General features: G+C 31.9%; 2 protein-coding genes across 2 annotated transcripts; both read right to left on the reverse strand.

Annotated features, from left to right (window-relative positions):
• Positions 1–553: 553 nt before the first annotated feature.
• LOC107464334 (telomere repeat-binding factor 4) lies at positions 554–2,976 on the reverse strand. The gene is made up of 7 exons (XM_052254168.1): positions 2,815–2,976; positions 2,135–2,391; positions 1,806–2,047; positions 1,565–1,690; positions 1,325–1,343; positions 781–1,069; positions 554–671 (listed from the first exon to the last, which is right to left on the reverse strand). The coding sequence occupies exons 2-7, from the start codon at positions 2,282–2,284 to the stop codon at positions 637–639; spliced, it is 861 nt and encodes a 286-aa protein (XP_052110128.1). The 5' UTR covers positions 2,285–2,391; positions 2,815–2,976; the 3' UTR covers positions 554–636.
• Positions 2,977–6,184: 3,208 nt separating this feature from the next.
• Positions 6,185–12,231, reverse strand: LOC107464433 (seed linoleate 9S-lipoxygenase-3). Its single transcript, XM_016083345.3, has 9 exons — positions 11,969–12,231; positions 10,658–10,947; positions 10,186–10,426; positions 9,612–9,932; positions 9,329–9,414; positions 9,076–9,183; positions 8,258–8,562; positions 7,753–8,016; positions 6,185–7,174 (listed from the first exon to the last, which is right to left on the reverse strand). The coding sequence occupies exons 1-9, from the start codon at positions 12,162–12,164 to the stop codon at positions 6,418–6,420; spliced, it is 2,568 nt and encodes an 855-aa protein (XP_015938831.1). The 5' UTR covers positions 12,165–12,231; the 3' UTR covers positions 6,185–6,417.
• Positions 12,232–17,769: the final 5,538 nt, after the last annotated feature.

Genomic DNA, 17,769 nt, shown 5'->3' on the forward strand with positions numbered 1-17,769 from the left:
TCTGCCCAGAGACACAAACACAACCATAGCATCATCACCTCCAAGGTTCCAACCCAACCCATCAATCTCAACTGCCACCACCCAGAAATAAAATAAAACTTGAAAGAGAAAAAAAAAAAAAATACACCCAAGAAGACCACCACCATCATCACCAAAATCTCTAATGACGCAATTTCATTTGTTTTCATGTAATTAAATGATAAGTAAAAATGATTTTAATGATATTTTTTCCTTCGTATGGCTTAGTATAACCTTTTGATAGTTTGACAAATATATGAAACTAACTTGTCTGGACTGGTAAAATTGGTAAGAAAAAGTTAAATGTAGCATGAAAAGCTAACTTGTCACTCAACATTCCATGGTGTTTTCTTTATTGGCCAAACATATAAATTTGATTTTTTTTTTTTTACTCTAAACTAATGAAGGCCAAAATTAAGTCCAAAGAAGTCTACTTGCAAAATACATGAACAGTGGTTAACATATGAAACTAACTTCATATTAGTTCGGATGCAAAATCGGTGAACTGTGTTACTAAATATAAACATCACCTAAGTGCAGCTTCAAGAAATGAAATTCGATATATGAACAACTATTTTTACAGAGAGCAAAATCCAGGAGTCCATTGATAGACCCAACTTAAGATGCCAAGATGACAGCTTCACCACGCGAACCTGCAATGGTAAACCCACAAGATCAGTGCTTATGAACCCAAAAGCAGTGATAACTAAATCAACTTAGAGAATTCACTATTTAGTAGGTAGGATAGTTGAGTTGAAGTACAAGCATCATAAATCTGTTGTACTAGCTGTAACATCGCCTCAGCATCTTCAGCTAAGCGTGCAATTCGTTCTGCCTCCTTGACTGCTTCGGCGGCTAAATATGACTTGCTTTCGGCCTCGGCAATTCTGTAGGCTGCAGTTTCAGCAGCTTCCTTTATTGTCTCATTAGATGCCACAAACTCGGGGGGTGGTGGTGGTTGTTGCCGTTGTGGCCACACATTCTTTTTCACAGCAACTGGTGATTTTGGCACAGGTGAATAGTCCTTTTTAATCTTGTAACAGTTTTGTACCTGCATTCGGTGTAGAGAGTTGACAAATCCACATAGAGCAAAAACAAGTTCTGAAATCATTCAGCCCAGATATGTGAAATTTCTTCTTAGGAGGCATGAGAGCAGTCTCAACACTAAAGAGTAATTTAGGTCAATGGCTTAAACAAAGTGCGGAACAAAAATATATTGAGGGAACTATACATCTAACAGTAAAAGCATGAGTTGAAATAATCAAGATGAATAACTATAAAAGTAAAAGGATCACATAGGACAAACCTTTTCAAGTTTCCCTTGACTAACCCACAAAAAACACAAATACAATGAGAAATTCGATGTTAAGAGCATCTCTGGTGTTTCCAATCTCATTCATCCTCCCCCAAAAAATTAAGGAATGTTTACTACTCTCTTCTTAGACTAAGAGGGGACTTAAGATACCTAATCATATGCCAAAAATTCCCACCCCATATCTTTCACAACATCTATATAACATATAATCTCAGATTCAATTCAATCAACTATGGATGTATTGAAAACATTACGATAAAAAACAATCTGACCTCAATAAAGTTAACAATGGCATTCAGGTCAGATCCATTAGCATCTTTCAAAGCTGACAGAGCTTCTAAAACCATTGCATTGTACCTGGAGAGAAGATAAACAAAAGCAACCAAATCTCAGAACAATTCAAAAGTAACAAAATACCTTTCTTATTATGTTGAGGGATACAACAGTTTTAACCAAGTCTTAATTCATATACCTCGGACGATTCTTGGCATCTTCGTCATTTTGAGAGGAATCACCCACAGCAACAGAAGGATCAGGTTGATGAATCATAGTGGTGACAATAGTAGCATCTTCCCCGGCAACAACAATGGCATTACTAGCAGCAGCAGCAACTGGGGAAGCAGCAATAGGGGCCCCACCCTTGATTCTAGGAACCCTAGATTTTTCCTTAGATCCTTGAGTGCCATTGCTAACACTCAAATTTCGCCATTTATCCTGAATTAGGCACATTGCGGTGAAATTTAAAACCTTAAATTGGGATAAGACACGAAATTGAAAAGGCTAATTAGGGGAATTTTGCACCTTGAGGTCGATATTGGAACGTGAAGTGAGAAATGGTGCAAACTGGGGGTCTTTGAGAATGTTCTTCCACTTCCCTGGACCGTGTTTTTCCACGCCGGCTATGAGCGCGTCTTCTTCGTCTTGCGTCCACTTTTGCTTCTGATTACCCATCTTCTTGGTCTTCTTTCTTGAATTCTTCGGCTCAGTGATTTCACTTTAAGAGAAAGTGAAGAGCTTCCTCCAAAGCTGTGGAGGTAACCAAGACTTCGATATGAGGTCTGTGTTAATAACAATAAACAGTGATGTAAATAATCAAATAATCAAATAAAGACAAAGAAACAGAAATAATTAAATAAGCATCCTTTTAGCTTAGATCAAGTGAAAGGAACCATAAAAGAATAACTATAATTGCTCCCACTGTATGCATTGCATATCACTGAATCCCGAACTAACACAAGTTCCTTATGCTTTCTCAATAGTCATTGATTCCGAATACCAATTTTAATAACAAGAAACTTAAAATAGGAATCTAAACGAAGATCTCATAAAAGTTCCTGTATTTAGATCCAAAGTAGAAACAGAACACCTGGTCAAAAACAGTTATAAACAGAGAAAACAAAAAAAAACAGAGGAATTGATGGGAAAGTTGTGAACTTTGAGATGAGATTTAAGAACCCAGAAAGGGGGAAAGAGAGAAGAACCTTGAGAAGCGTCAGTCGTCACCAAGAAGCAGGGCAGCACCGTAGGTCGTCAGTCGTCGGACGTCAATCGTCGGTCACCACCGTCGTCAGTCGAACGAGGAGCTGGGAGAGAAGACAAGGTCAGGGGTCAGCGTTGTTGCCTGTACACCCCTAGCCCTAATTGTGTAATGTGTATGATGACTAGGCCGGGTCCGGGTGATCCGAGATATGGCCCGGTCCCAGTTTTAACTCTCTTTTTAGATTTTATTTCTTTTTTCCTACTCAATTTCGGGTCACTCGGGTCTAGGTTCGAGTTGGACCGGGCCGTGTGTTTGTCATGTATCATGGAGTTGCCACTAATTTTGTTACCAGAAAATTGAAGAAATTTATTAATTTATAAAAATATTTTTTTTTTGAAAAAAGCATTCAATTTGAGAGTTTGGTCAATGGTTATGAGAAAAAAATGACAAAAAAATAATTTTATTATATTTTAATAAACTTATTAAAAATAAATTATGTTAATTATTAGAAATTAAATAATATTTATATTTTTATCTTGAGACAATAAATTAAAATGAAATAATATTTTTACAAAATTAATGAAGAGTTTAAGCACAAAAGATATAATTTATGGAAAGAATATTTTTAATTTTATTGACGTGGTTACATATTTTCTAATGGAATAAAAAATTTAAATAAACATAATTTTTTAAAAATAAAATAATTTTTTATTTTTAATTACACCTTATTTTCTTGGTGACTACACCTTATGCAACAAAACCAAGGTAAGTGTTTACTTTTAAAATTTAAAAATAAAAACGTAAAAATGGTCTAATAACACCATCTACAAGATAAACAAAAAATATATATAAAGAATTGTGAAAATTTATGTATAATTATTTTTATATAAAATTATTAAATAATTTAATATATTTAATTAAATTATTATCAGAAGTACACAAAGAAAAAAAGAAAGATTCAAAGGTAATAAAAAATTAAGGTTATGAAAACCGGACCGGTCATCAAACTATTCTAGTAACTGAATTTATTGGTTTATTGGTCTAATCGATCTAACCGATAGTTTAACCAGAAAACCGTTTTAGAATAAAATAATAAATAAATTATAAAAAACATCCTAAAATATATTCCAAATTTAAAACACTACACAAAAAATAACCAAATTCATATGATTTTATCAAAATACAAACTCAAGTTAAATAGTAAAAAAAATATCTAGATATTAAATTTTGACTTTGAGGGTTAACAGGATTACTTAACACCTCAGATTCTAATTTAGAAATGACAGGAGACAATGTATTATCAATTTCAAAAGAATGTTGAGCTAGTTCAATTAGAAAATGTTGATCATTCTATGGTATTATGCTAACTGAACATGAACCTGAACCTTGCAAGATGACCTTTTCGGTTTAATTTTAGGCAGAGTTGCATTCATCTATTGTAAGAGAGCTCTCTTAGCAACAGATTTTTCTTGCTGAGCAAGCCATAAACGGTATCTAGTGTTGTTTCCAAGTTGAGGTATCAACATAACAAGTAGCCATTGAATAAGAAAGCATAACATATCACCAACTACCTATACACTTTGACTCTCCTTCCACTACCATCATCATCATTCATCAGCTTATTTATATATGGCATTGGCAGGTAGCTACCTTATTCATTCAGCAACAACTAGCATTTGATTTGATTTTCATTTTTAGCATTCAGCAACAACCATTACAAAACGGCAGCATAACAACAACAGCAACTTAACAAGTCATTAATCACAAATTCCAAATTCAAAACACTGATCAGTGATCACACAATCACAATGCCATAACAAAACAGCAGTATAACAACAACAGTAGCTTAACAAGTCACTAATCAGAAATTCTAAATTCAAAACACTGATCAGTGATCGCAGAATCACAGTGCCATAACAAAACAGCAGCACAACAAGGAAAAAAGAACAATGAAAGTCACAAAAAAAATTAGCAATCCTATTCCTGTTACGTGCATTTAATTATTCATAAACAAAACTCAACTCCACCTGAATTGTTAATTTAATCTTGGTCTTATGGAATCATAAATAGGAATACATTACATTGCTCTTTCTTCTAAAATTCAAGCAAAAACAAAAAGGAATGGTTTTAGTAGTTTAGTACCTGTTTCAGCATTCGAACGGTGTACATTGATTCAAAACTCATGTTATTCTGTTGCATTGTTCTCTAAGGAATCCAGTGAACATTAGGGCCCACAACCTCCACCCCCACTTTTCGCATCACTTTGCCATTTTAACTATGGGTTGGTACCCTATATAACATGCTTAGGATTTTAAAGATAAGATGGAAAAACCCTCTTGAACCATTTTCCTATTTCAAAGATTGCAGTGTTAAGCAAAAACTCATAACACATACATGCATCTATAAAAGTCAGCCCTTGATATCTGATTAGCAGAATACAAAATACAATTCATAATTTCCAAAGATTATGGCCAGGCAACAGATTCCATTTAAACTTTCAAACTGAAGCACACAATCCTCTTCAGCTATTAAACATATCCATAACTGGAGATATTCTCAAAGCACGCAAGACAAAAGGGACCAAACCTAGTTTTATATATTGCACCAAAAACACCTAGTTTTATAGAAACATAACCATGTGTGTAATACATAAATAAACTGATTTAAAAAAACGGTACTCAACATACCACGAGTGAGCATTCATTTCATACCTTCCAAAATTTGATGGTTTTATCATTTGTAGATAGAAGGAACAGAGCACCATTAGCTGTTTGGCACCATTTGATTTTGTTGATTTTCTCTTCTATTTCCAACCTCTTAAGATAGTCAAACTGAAATATTGATAACATGTTATCGATATTAACCTTTCTGAAGCACCATCCGGGGGAAAGAACTAATTGGCAATAAATGTTACCTCAGGCTCATGACTCTGAAACCCTGTTTTATAACGAAACTCAGGATGCCTGACTGCGACGGACGGCGGCAAACACGGCTCCTCCCTGCGGCGGTCGTGGCGGCTAGGGTTTTTCCCGGGTTGAGGCAGGGCGTGTTCTGCTCGAAGGAATAAGGAAGGAGATGGAGAAGCGCCTTTTGTTTCTCCCCCTTAAGCGCGAAACTGCGTCGTTTTATCCAAACCGGCCGGTTCCGGTTCCGATTCGACCGGCCGGTTTCCGTCCGAATCAACAGTTCACATCCGGTTTTATAATTTTCGGTTTTAGACATCAAATCAAACCGTTTATGTTTTCGGTTTGTGGTTGAACCGATCAGACCGACCGGTCTTATCCGGTTTGAAAAAAGGTATTAGCATCTCTATTCATACCGTATTCTCGAAAATTAAAAAGAAGCATAAAGTAAAAGGATTTTTCAATAAATATACAAAAGACTGGAGCTTTATTTATTTTCATATATATTGCAAATTTAGCATATTGTACAAACACACACAACTTTATTTTTCCAAATCAAACTAAAACATCCAAACACAAAAACAAAGATAATTATACATAATACATAATAACTTGATCAAGGAATATATTAAGATTATTCCTTATCTTATTTAAATGCCACACATAATAATACAACCAAACTAATTAACACCCCCATGCATTTAGATAGAGATACTATTAGGGATTCCTCTGAAAGTCAAGCCTTCTTCACTTGAAGGATAAAGCAAAGTGTAAGGCATGGTAACAGGCCCAACTCTGTTCCTCAAAGTCTCATTGTTGTTCCTCTGAACCAATTGCAACTCAACATTAGCCAAATTTGTTCCAAACCTCTTGAATGCTTCTTGTGCCCTTGTATCATTTGTCCAAAAGTCAGCACTATCTCTTTGCCCTAAATAGTACTCATCAGAAGCATGCCTGGACAGGATTTCAATAACAGAAAGATCAATCAGAGTTTGAAACTTGGGAGTTATTGTTCTCAGGTAAGCCTTCTGAGCATTCGTTGAGAGCTCATCATATTCCGGAGTTCCTTTTTCCGGCATGAAGCGCCGACTAAGCGTGGGGCGGTTCAAGATGAAACCGCCGTAAGGATACTGTCCAAAATTAACTGCTGCATGAAGCGCCGAAGCGATCCATATTAGGGTAGAGCAGACTTGTATGAGTTCTTGAGGAGTTTGCATTGTTGGCCACCAAGGAGCATCTTTTTTGTCACCATGGCCAACAGTGACAATTTCATGCCACCAAGATTGGAGTTCAGAGTCTTGCTGAATTGTGTCATTTGATGGATAGTATATTGATACATATTCTTGGACCCATGCTTTAATGGCGTCCCAAATGTCTAGTCCATCAACTGCATAAGGGTAGTCCTCTACTATTAGACGGACACCATGAGGGGAACTTGGATCCTCCACTGCCATTCCTCTGAAATTAAACAATCAAAATTTCTCTTTAAATTTTAGAAAATAATTATCTGATTAGTAAATATTATCATTTTTTATCAGTACTGACCAGTAATAATTTATACTCATATTTAAAAGAATCTTATATTAAAAAAATATATAATTTGCACTCACATTTTTTAAGAATTAGAGACAAAAATTAATAAAATTTATTTATTAAAAATAATTTAATATTTATACCGTCAAATAACAAAAAATATTAAAAAAGAAAGTTTTTGGAATCAACATTATAGTCAATACTCAATATTAAAAAATAATATCTCAAACTTTTAAAAATAAAAACATCTAAAATTCAATTAAAAATTTTATTCAAAATCAAAATTCAACAAAACTCGTATGTAATGAATTTCGTACTAAATAGTATGCCACAGTGTTAGTTGATCTTAGCTATTATAGTCTTAGGGTCCTAGCATTAACAATAATTTTATAATAATTTACATACATCTTCTTATATGACTTTCAACTTTTGACACAAATAATTTTATAAAAAATATTAAGAAACAATAATAATAATGTGTAATTGGTGATGTAAGAATTTACCTTTTGATGAGATCCGCAGGCAATGCTTGGTCTGTAAAAACCCAATCCTTGTAAATAACAGAGGACATTTCCATTGCATACCTTCCCCACAAGAATGTTTTTTCTATAATACCATCTGCGTTGACCAGGGATGACCTTGCTAGTGAATTTATATTCATGGTGTCGCGATAATGAGGTTGTAGAAGCTTATAAATAGGATGAAGCACACTCAGCTGTCTATTTGTTGCAATCACGAATGGTTCAACTACTGCATGTGTGTTTAACCTACATATAACAGAAAAATATAAAAAAATTTAATTTTTAAGTAGTCAATTTTAAAATTTAAGTTTATAATTTAGATATTGTTGGTTAATTGCTGGTAAAAAATAATAAATTGATCCTTTATTTAGTATTTTTTTATGATAAATAAAATAATTTTTAAAAAATTAATTGATATTAGTCCAAAAAAAGTTAGTTAATAATGGAGAAGAAGAAGGTAATAAGATTGATAATTAATATTGTTTACCAGTGACTGACAAGCTGATGAAAGCATGAGTCATTTACAATAACATAAGCCTTGGCAAGTAACCAAATAGCACTCTCAACACCTTCAATTGCAGGCAAGTAGACATTGCTAACAACACCATATTGATCTCCTTGAGGATGTGGCAAACTTAACTCAATGGCCAATGGCTTCAAAGTTCCATCATTTTTCAAGAAAAGAATGGTCCTTGATGCATAGGCCTTTGTGGGAGTTGAGTTTATTCTCCTTAGATATGGAATTATTGAATCATGGTGATCCAAGATGAACAATTTCTTCCCGTGGATAGCCTGCTCAACCAAATTTATCTCAATCAATTTCATTAATTAGGATAACATATATTTATATATATATAAAAATAAAACAAGAATATAATGTATATGATTGTTAACATAAAAAAGGTTTAATTACTCTATTGGTTCCTCTAGTTTTGCGAAATTTTTAATTAGGTCTCTATATTTTTTTTTTCTTTTAATTGAGTCCTTACACTATTTTTTTTATTTGGGTTCCTATACTTTTTTTCCTTTTTATTTGGATCTCTGCATCAATTTTTTTTAATTGGATCCCTATAAAATTAAATTAATTACTGTTAAAAAGGACCTAATTAAAAAAAAATTTGGTGCAAGAATCCAATTAAAAAAATATATAGAAACCTAATTAAAAATTTTACAAAATTATAAAAAATAACAGAGTAATTAAACAAAAAAAATCACACACATAATATGTGATTTCTATGATTGCTATGCAATATCAAAGTCATCAAAGTAATATGTGACATTATTGGACACAAAATTTCTCTTTACCTCATCTGTTGTGAGTCCATCTAAGTTAAGCTCTAACTGTTCTTTGGTTATTATACAAGTATGATCACCATAGACTGTACTATCCAGTTTACTTTTTGGTGGAAACTCCTGAAATAATAAAATATATAATTTTATAAAATTTTTAAATATGATGTAAAATAATTATTCATCTCCTTAATTAAGGATATACACACACACATATATATATACAACAATGCTGTATGAGTTTTTTTTTTTTAAATATTAATCTTACTTGCAGAACACGAATCAAACCAGGATTAAGTCCAGCAATAATCTCTCTAGCAAATTCCTCATCAGTCATCCATGCTGATTTACTCACTGAAATATAAAATAAATAAATAAACAAATTTTAAAAAATGAATTATAAATATTTATTTTCATATTATTAATATGTTGAATATTTACAATCTACAATTTTTTATAGACAGAAAATTAAAAAAAAATAATTCAGGACATAAATATTTTATTTCAATTTTTTTCAAATAAACTTATATTCCAAAAAAAGAAAAACATACCTTGAACAACTTTAGGCACTGGGAACTTGAGGAATGCTTCACCGTCAGTTCTAAGAAGTTCATTGACAACAGGCAAAGGAGTAATTTCCTTAAACACATCAGTAGGCAAGTGAATTCCTCCTTCATAGAGATCAAACACATCGTCAAAGCTATCAAACTCATTTGGTGTGAAATTTATGTCAAACACTGATTTCAAAGCAGGGACTACATCCTGGGATAGTGATTTAATTCCATAAGCTAGGAAGTCTGAAGATTTCAAGTGACCAAAAGTTTCATCTCTTGGGATATAGATACTGCTGCTCCTACTCTCACTGTTAGGATCTGTTTAAATAAATAAGAGGCAGAAAAAGATACATAGAAATTAAAAGTTTGTGAAGCAGGCTTATTATCTCTAGATTCACATGCAGTTATCTTCATGTAAAGTCCATAGTTGAGAGCCGTTAAATAACAATGTAATTAAATTTGTCTAATCATTTAACGACTCTCAACTATTAACTTCATGTGAAACTAACTGCAGATGAGTTTCTACTTTCCAACAATTTCCACGCATAATTTTCAAATATGTTTGGTAAACCTGTGTTTGTTGGTTTTCTGCCAGTTCTACCCCTCCTAGGGTAAGGATAAGTAGAAGATCCTCCAAGAACAGGACGAGCATATTGCACACCTTTGTCTGGATCACCCAAATCATTGTAAACATCATAATCATATATTCTGTCCCATTCTTTGCGTTCTCCAGTTCCATCTCCTCTTAGATTCTTCAATTCCAATTCTCTGTAGTACACTAGTGCACTTGGTGTCTTACTTGGTAGATAAGTCTGCAATATAATATAAAAAAATTATATACGGTTAGGTCTTGGATTAATTCTATTAGGTTTTAAATAAAAAGACCAAGTCTCTTCGCCTACTTAGTTTCACTCTCTTTCTATTGAAAAATTAATTTTTAGCCTCTCTCTAAAATTCAAGCTGACTTCGCGCTATATATATTTAATTTTAGTGACTGATTTTAGCGTACACTGTTTAATATAGTTGTGGTAGTGGTAGCTTACATTGTTGGCGAAGAAAATGCGATCAGATTGATAGTTTTTGGCATTGTAAATCCAGGAGTTGCAAACAAAGTGGATGGTTCCAACATTATTTGGAATATCGTCAAGAGTCAAGCTAATAAGCAAGAACTCGTTTGACATATAGTTCTTTACGTAAAATGCTCCCGGAATCCCAACGTTACTATCATAATCGAATTCAATTTTGAATGCATTTTGTTTGTCTCCCAAAGTTGGCAAATTGTTAATGGCTCCTTTTAAATAAGCTGTATTCCCAACTTTTCCTTTTCCGCTAGCTGCATAAAAAAAATAAATGTTATATGCATAAAAATTGATTAAGAGTCTAGTCAACAAGTGTAACTAATCTTAGAAATTTAAGAATTTAAAAACCTTTTTTTAATAAATATATTGAAAATTTAAATTTTATCAATTTTTTAATAAAAAAATTAATTGGTAATTTTAACAAGTGTGCTAACATATTTGTTAGCAAAACTTCTAAACTTAATTATGATCACAGCATGATATTGAAACTTTAATTTCCCTATATATATATATATGAAAACACTTCTTCTTTTCCTTTTTTTTTTCGCGCTCTCTCTTTTTTTTTAATTATTCTAAACTTTATTATGAAGTTGACTTATACAATATTCTAAAAGTATTAACTATAGTATTATTAAGTGCTTATAAGCGATAAGAATGAATGATAAATATATATATATCGTTGTATTATTAATTAAGTGCTTTTTTTTATTAAGTTGACTTCGTTATTATTGAATTTTTATTCGGCATACTAAAATTAGTTATTTACTAAAAATAACAAAAATAACTAAATATTTTGTACTACTAATATTTTAATTAAAATTCAGTTGTATGGCGTGCTTTAATTTCCGTAAAATAGAATAACAAAGTTTGCTATACATATTACTGTATAGTTGACGAATATATATATCATTAAATTTTTATAGGAGATTTATTTAGAAGAAAACAAAAGATTCCAAATGCAACATGTATGTGTGCCGATATGCGATTCATAAAATTACTTTTTTGAAAAATTAATCCAAAACAAATTCATCATTTCGAATAATGTTTGACAAATTCATGATATATTATCGCATGAGAACTATATGATGAAAATTCGGATGCAGTTAACTTCACGTGAAGCTAATACTAAAAGTCGTTAAATAATAATTTAATCAAATATATCAAACTATTTAACAATTTTCAGAATATCAGTTTCAAATAAAATTAACTATATTTGAGTTTTATAAAAAGCGAATATAAAAGAAACAAATTAAAGTAAGTGATGGAAGAACATACAATCAACTATGTCAGAACTGATCAACTGGAAAGCAACTGAACGACCCAAGAAGGAAGTAACAGTATCAACTATTGAAGTGAAACCACCCAAACCTGTGTCAACAATCCCTTCAACACTAGTTAGGCTATTAATGTCTAACACATTCTTTTGCATAAGCACAACTGTGCCTGTTATCGTTTGCCCAAAAAAGCCCATCTTTGCGTAACCAATAATAATTAATTAAGCAAAACACTAATTATAATACTTATTGAAGAGCTTTATTTTGATTGTGATGAAGGCATGCAAAATTGGTGGGTATTTATAGAAATGGAAGAAGAGCATAAACTATATGTTTTTTGTTTTCTAGATATTAATCTTCGTGATCCACGAGCTGCATGTGCAAAATGTGAATTAAGAAAAGACAAATACTAACATCGTTGTCGATATCGCAAATTATTATACAAGGTGATAAATAATGCTAATTATATTAATAATAATGTGAAATTTTGTATTGACTATGTGCAAAGTTTATCCACATATTATAATAATGGTAATTATTGTTGTTGAGAAATGCAATAATCTTTTTTTCCTTCCTAATATAATGACAATGCAATAGAAGATGCGTACTATAGCATGCACGAGTATCTCGTTCTCTCAATTTTTTTATTTAAAGATAGGGTAAAAATTAAAAAAAAGGGAATTGTGACTCAGCTAATAGAAACCTTTGGATAATTTATCAAAATTAATGCTTAGGAGTTGGAATTAGTAATTTAGTTAATATAATTAACCTAGATGTGACTCTCGTTAATCGAATTTCCTATTTGTGTTGTGGATTAAAGATTAGAGTTAAATGGGTACACATGTAAAACACTGCGTGTATAATCGAGGGGAGTTAATAAAAATAGTCTCATGTACGAGATATTCTATTACTTTTTTATAGAGTACAAAATTTTTATTCCAGATTGATTAATAATTATTTATTTGTCTTTCTTTTAAATTATATATGGTGTATATAAGAGTTACTAATTAATAATTAAATGAATAATAAAAAGTAAAAATTTACGTACAGTTGAAATTGATAGTTACAAATTGTTAGACCATAATTTTATAAAATTTGTCAAATTATTAATATTTTGAAATATCAACTTCACATAAATGTGAATCTTTATCACAATAATATATGAAAAAAGTTTGGTAACAAAAAATTTTCAACCATAATTAGTCAAAATTTTTCATAATTTACTTTATTTATATAACTTAATAATATTTTAATTTTCTATTTCACTCTCTTATCAATCTACTTATTATATTATTCTTATCAGTCCTACTTATTAATGATATTAATTATAATATCATATTCCTAACTATTAGACATTCTTGTAATCACTATTTAATATTTTCTTTTATAATTTAAATATTATAATATCATATAATTCTCTCTCCCATGCTTAATAAATAGATACCAACGGAATGGCATCTTTAGAGATTCAAATCTTAGACTTAAGAATACAATAATCACTAATAACAATTAAAAACGGTAATAATATTAATTAAAAGATTTTAATTGTAATTGATTTTTATTTCCTTTAATTCATTTATTATTATTGCAAATGTTGACAAATGTGAAAGCTTGGTTTAATAGATTTTTCATTGTTAATTTGGATCATGATGGTTATTATTCCCTTCAGCTAAAAATCACAACTCTATTTCAATTACAAGCACAATTAGGATAGGACAAAGAAATTTACAAGAAGGAGTTGAAGAATAATTTAAACAACAGACAAACTCACCCGATGAGATTATTGTCCGTCAATCAATTTTCGAGAATATAAAAAACTACACTAACTTCGATGAGATATAGTAATAAATTGATTTAATTTTTTTTATGTGCATCTATAATTATACTATATTAACTAAGTTTATACACATAGCATTCATAAGTTCATATAGATAACATCCATAATTATACATACAACTAACATCTAAAAATTAAATTCATATTTATTAGATATTACATCCATATACATTATTTTTTAGTTATTGCATAAGTAACTATCAAATCACTACCACAAACACGGAAGATAGCGGCGGACAATTAGCAGCTATTTTAACAACCGCCGCTATCTGATGATTTTTCAGCAGTTTTAGGGGTGAACGCTGAAAGTGCCGCTGTTTAATTTGATTTTGCGACAAATTTTAAAGAATCGCCGAATCTACCTTTTCTTTGGCGATTGAAAATCTCCCCCTTTCCTAAAAACACAACCCTCAGCAGCTTCATCAAAAAAAAGAAAGAAAAAAAGAAAGAAACATAAAGAGAAGAGAGGGAGAAATGAAGAAGGAGAGGGAAGGGAGGAAGGAGCCGGGCGATGCTGCTGAGTTCGCTGCCGCCGTCGCGTTGTCGTGCCGTCGGAAAGCCAGAACTGCAAGAGAAAGAACCGCGAAGAGAGAGGGAGGCCGCATCAGCTCACCGCGAAGCCAGCGCCGTCGTCGTCCTGATTGCGGGTCTTCACCGTCGCGTCTTGCCACCGCCGCCACCACTAAGCTTTCTGTCGTCGCCACTGAAGTCGAAGAGAGAGAGAGAGAGAGAGAGAGAGAGAGTTCACGAAGAGAGGGAGAGCGCGCGCTCACGAAGGAGAAGAACGATGAAGAGTGAAGGAGAAGCAGAAGACGATGAACGCAGGGGAGAAGGAAGAGGTCACCGTCCTGCTCTGCCGCCGCCTCTGCCGTCGATTGGGGTCAAGGCTGTCGCCGTCGCACCCTGTTCATGTCGCCATTAGTTTATTCATAATTAATTAACACAGATGTTTTTAAATTTTTTCATAATTGAATTTGAAAAAAGGTCAAATTCTTACATTAATTTATTCAATTGATAAATTTACTCATAACATCCATAAATTCATACGCATAACATCGAGAATTTCATATTAATAACATCCATAATTTTGTACTCATAATATTCATAATTTCATACATATGATGTCTATGATTAATAAATTCTTATAATTAATATTACCAAATTTTAAACTATGCGTCTTATTGTATTTTTCAAATTATCTCATATGTGCACTAATAGATCATAATTTTAATTATTTTAATATTCATATGTATGTCTATTTATTGATTTTAATACGACGAGTTAATAATTATTTTAAAAATTTTATTTTTTAATTTTTTTATATCTTATCTTTTATTTTTTATTTTCAAATAGTTTATATGTAAAATATGAGTTGTGCAGTAGAAATTGTTAAAATTTTAAAATTTAACCTTCATAGTTTTTGTAGGAAAATTGTATTTTAATGGGTAATAATGTGAGTGAAGAATTTTAAGAATTTAATTTGGAAGAAATTGAAATTAATTGTGGAAAGAATATTAATTATTTCAAGCACGCAGAAAAATAGTAGGTGATAAAGAGAGTAAGTGATAAGAAGATATATATCACATACTTATCAAGAGAATGAAAATTTTTATATGACATTTTTGTACTGTAATTAATTTTTAGCTACCTAACACTATAGAAATAGAATTTGTTAGAGTGAGAAGTTATTGAATACATTTGTAGTTCCACATTTCACACACCAACTGTTCATTTTCTTCATCGGTTACAATGTGTATGGTACCTAGTATATAAAACAGTTTTGCACTTGTGATAAATTAAAAAAAATTGTTTCTATCTATTTTAGCTCCGAACCTTGGAGGTGAAGTACAAAATATTTCAAGGTTATTATTACAATTCATCAATAGATGAATTGACAGATATGATATTTAATAAACAAATTATTAAAGATGCATGAATCAAATTATTAAACAAATTATATGTGTGTGTATAGACAAATACTGATATGAAACGTATACATTTTTAAGACAAAATTGCAAACCCTATGACCTCTAGTGATGGAAACACTTTTTTTGGCGGGGGTGGGGGAGGATTTTCTGGACTTTAATTAGAACATATATGCTGGGAGTTGTTCATGTGTTTGGAGCTATAGTTTGGGACAAGTAATGAATATCTTCCGGAAAAGTATAAAAAACAATTTTTTTGAATTTAACATAAGCCAATTTTATTATAATCTAATTTTTATAAATAAATAAAAGTTTAAAAATCAAAATTCAAAAAAAATTCTATGTATATTTATTCTATTCATATTTATAGTACACAGTAAAAATAATTCAGAAAAAAATTAATCTTTGTCTATTCACTTAAAAACAGTCAAATCTCTCCATCCACAAACCAACTGTCTCCATGCAATTTTTGGCGGCGCCGCCCACCGACCACGGCAGCATCTTTCGTCGCGCTGCACGGCCTCTTCTTCGCGTCCCGCCGCCGTCGTTTTTTGTTAAACATAGCCGTCTTCACCGCCGCGGGATCATAATCCCAACGCATCTACACCGCCAAACACCATTGCATGCGGCCTCTATCCATCGCGCTAGACAATGCAGAATCTAAACCCCATAGCTCTCCATCCGTCGCGACGCAGCCATTGCCAGTCTCGACGCGCGATCAACTACTTCGATCCATGGCGACTCCTCCACTTGCGATGCGCGACCTCCGTGGCTTCCTCCTCACAACGCGCCACAGAGAGTCCCCCACCGTCCACGCAATGCCGTCCGCCAAGAGGTTGTCGTTAGCCACGTTGTGACTCTTCTTCTCCTTCTCCTATTTGGTTTTGAATGATTCTTTTAACTAGTTTTTTATTTTTTTCCTAAATTTTGAATGATTCTTTTTCCTATATTTTGTATGTTTTTTTCCTTAGGATTTGGATGATTTTTTTATTAGTTTTGGATGATTCTTTTTCCTATTTTTTGTATATTTTTTCTTAGATTTTGGATTATTTTTTATCTTATGTTTTGGTGTTTTTTTTTTGGAGTTTCAAATTTTTTTTAAAAGAGGAATTAGGGTTTGCATAATAAATAGTAAAAGGTGAATTAGAATGAGAAGAGGTAATTAATAATCATTAATTTGCATCTTTTAAAAAATAAAATTTAAATAATCACTAATTAATGACAATTAATTAGTATATAGTACAATTCAAAAGCGTTTGTTAGCTTATTGTTGGCTAGATTTCTATTGATTTCCTAGTAAGATTGATATCTTTCACTGGATAACCAATTAGAATACAGCCAATTGCAATTAATTAGCTAGCAACATTTTTTTATTTTTTTATTTTTTGAGAACGTGAATTCAAATTATTATAAAAAATATTCAAAATCAAATAACATAAATATTTAAAATTATTGTAAAAAAGAATATCCAAATCATAATAAAAAGAAACATTCAAAATGTAACAAAAAGAAATATCTAACACTTAAAAATAAGATATCTAAAATCATTTAAAAAAAATTCAAGACCTAACAAAACAAGACATCCAAAAATATTGAAAAAAGAATATTTGAAATTAAGAAAAAAAACATCCAAAACTAGTAAAATAATTCAAAACCTAAAACGAAGAACCATCCAAAACATGAGAAAAAGAAGCATCTAAAACATATAAAAGAATGCATCAGAAAATCTAAAAAAATATCCAAAACTAGTTAAAGAAATCATCTAAAACCTAGAAGAAAAAAAGAAGCCATAGTCCCACAACGCACACGTTGCAATCCACGTCGTGCAACTCATCTCCCACTGACCGACAACCTATGTCCCAGTGCCGCCAACAACCCCTGGATCGGCGCGTCTCACACTAGCGACAGATACACACGAGCTGTCCACGACGACCCACACCCCTGCGCGAGCCAACAACCCTTGCATTGCGACCAATGCCTGCTAGCAACCACTCCTTGTTCCGCGCGTTGCCCCATCAAGAGTCGGAAGTCGCCCAAATTC

Source organism: Arachis duranensis, chromosome 9, assembly GCF_000817695.3.
Source record: "Arachis duranensis cultivar V14167 chromosome 9, aradu.V14167.gnm2.J7QH, whole genome shotgun sequence".
Lineage (NCBI taxonomy): Eukaryota > Viridiplantae > Streptophyta > Magnoliopsida > Fabales > Fabaceae > Arachis > Arachis duranensis.

Coding starts and splice junctions, on each gene's coding strand:
- LOC107464433 (XM_016083345.3), bottom strand. CDS start 12,164: ATGGGCTTTTTTGGGCAAACGATAACAGGCACAGTTGTGCTTATGCAA. Junction 9,933..10,185: donor CAGAAAACCAACAAACACAG/GTTTACCAAACA, acceptor TTATTTAAACAG/ATCCTAACAGTGAGAGTAGG. Junction 8,563..9,075: donor ATGGACTCACAACAGATGAG/GTAAAGAGAAAT, acceptor TTGGTTGAGCAG/GCTATCCACGGGAAGAAATT.
- LOC107464334 (XM_052254168.1), bottom strand. CDS start 2,284: ATGGGTAATCAGAAGCAAAAGTGGACGCAAGACGAAGAAGACGCGCTC. Junction 2,048..2,134: donor GTTCCAATATCGACCTCAAG/GTGCAAAATTCC, acceptor TGCCTAATTCAG/GATAAATGGCGAAATTTGAG. Junction 672..780: donor ACAACAGATTTATGATGCTT/GTACTTCAACTC, acceptor TTACCATTGCAG/GTTCGCGTGGTGAAGCTGTC.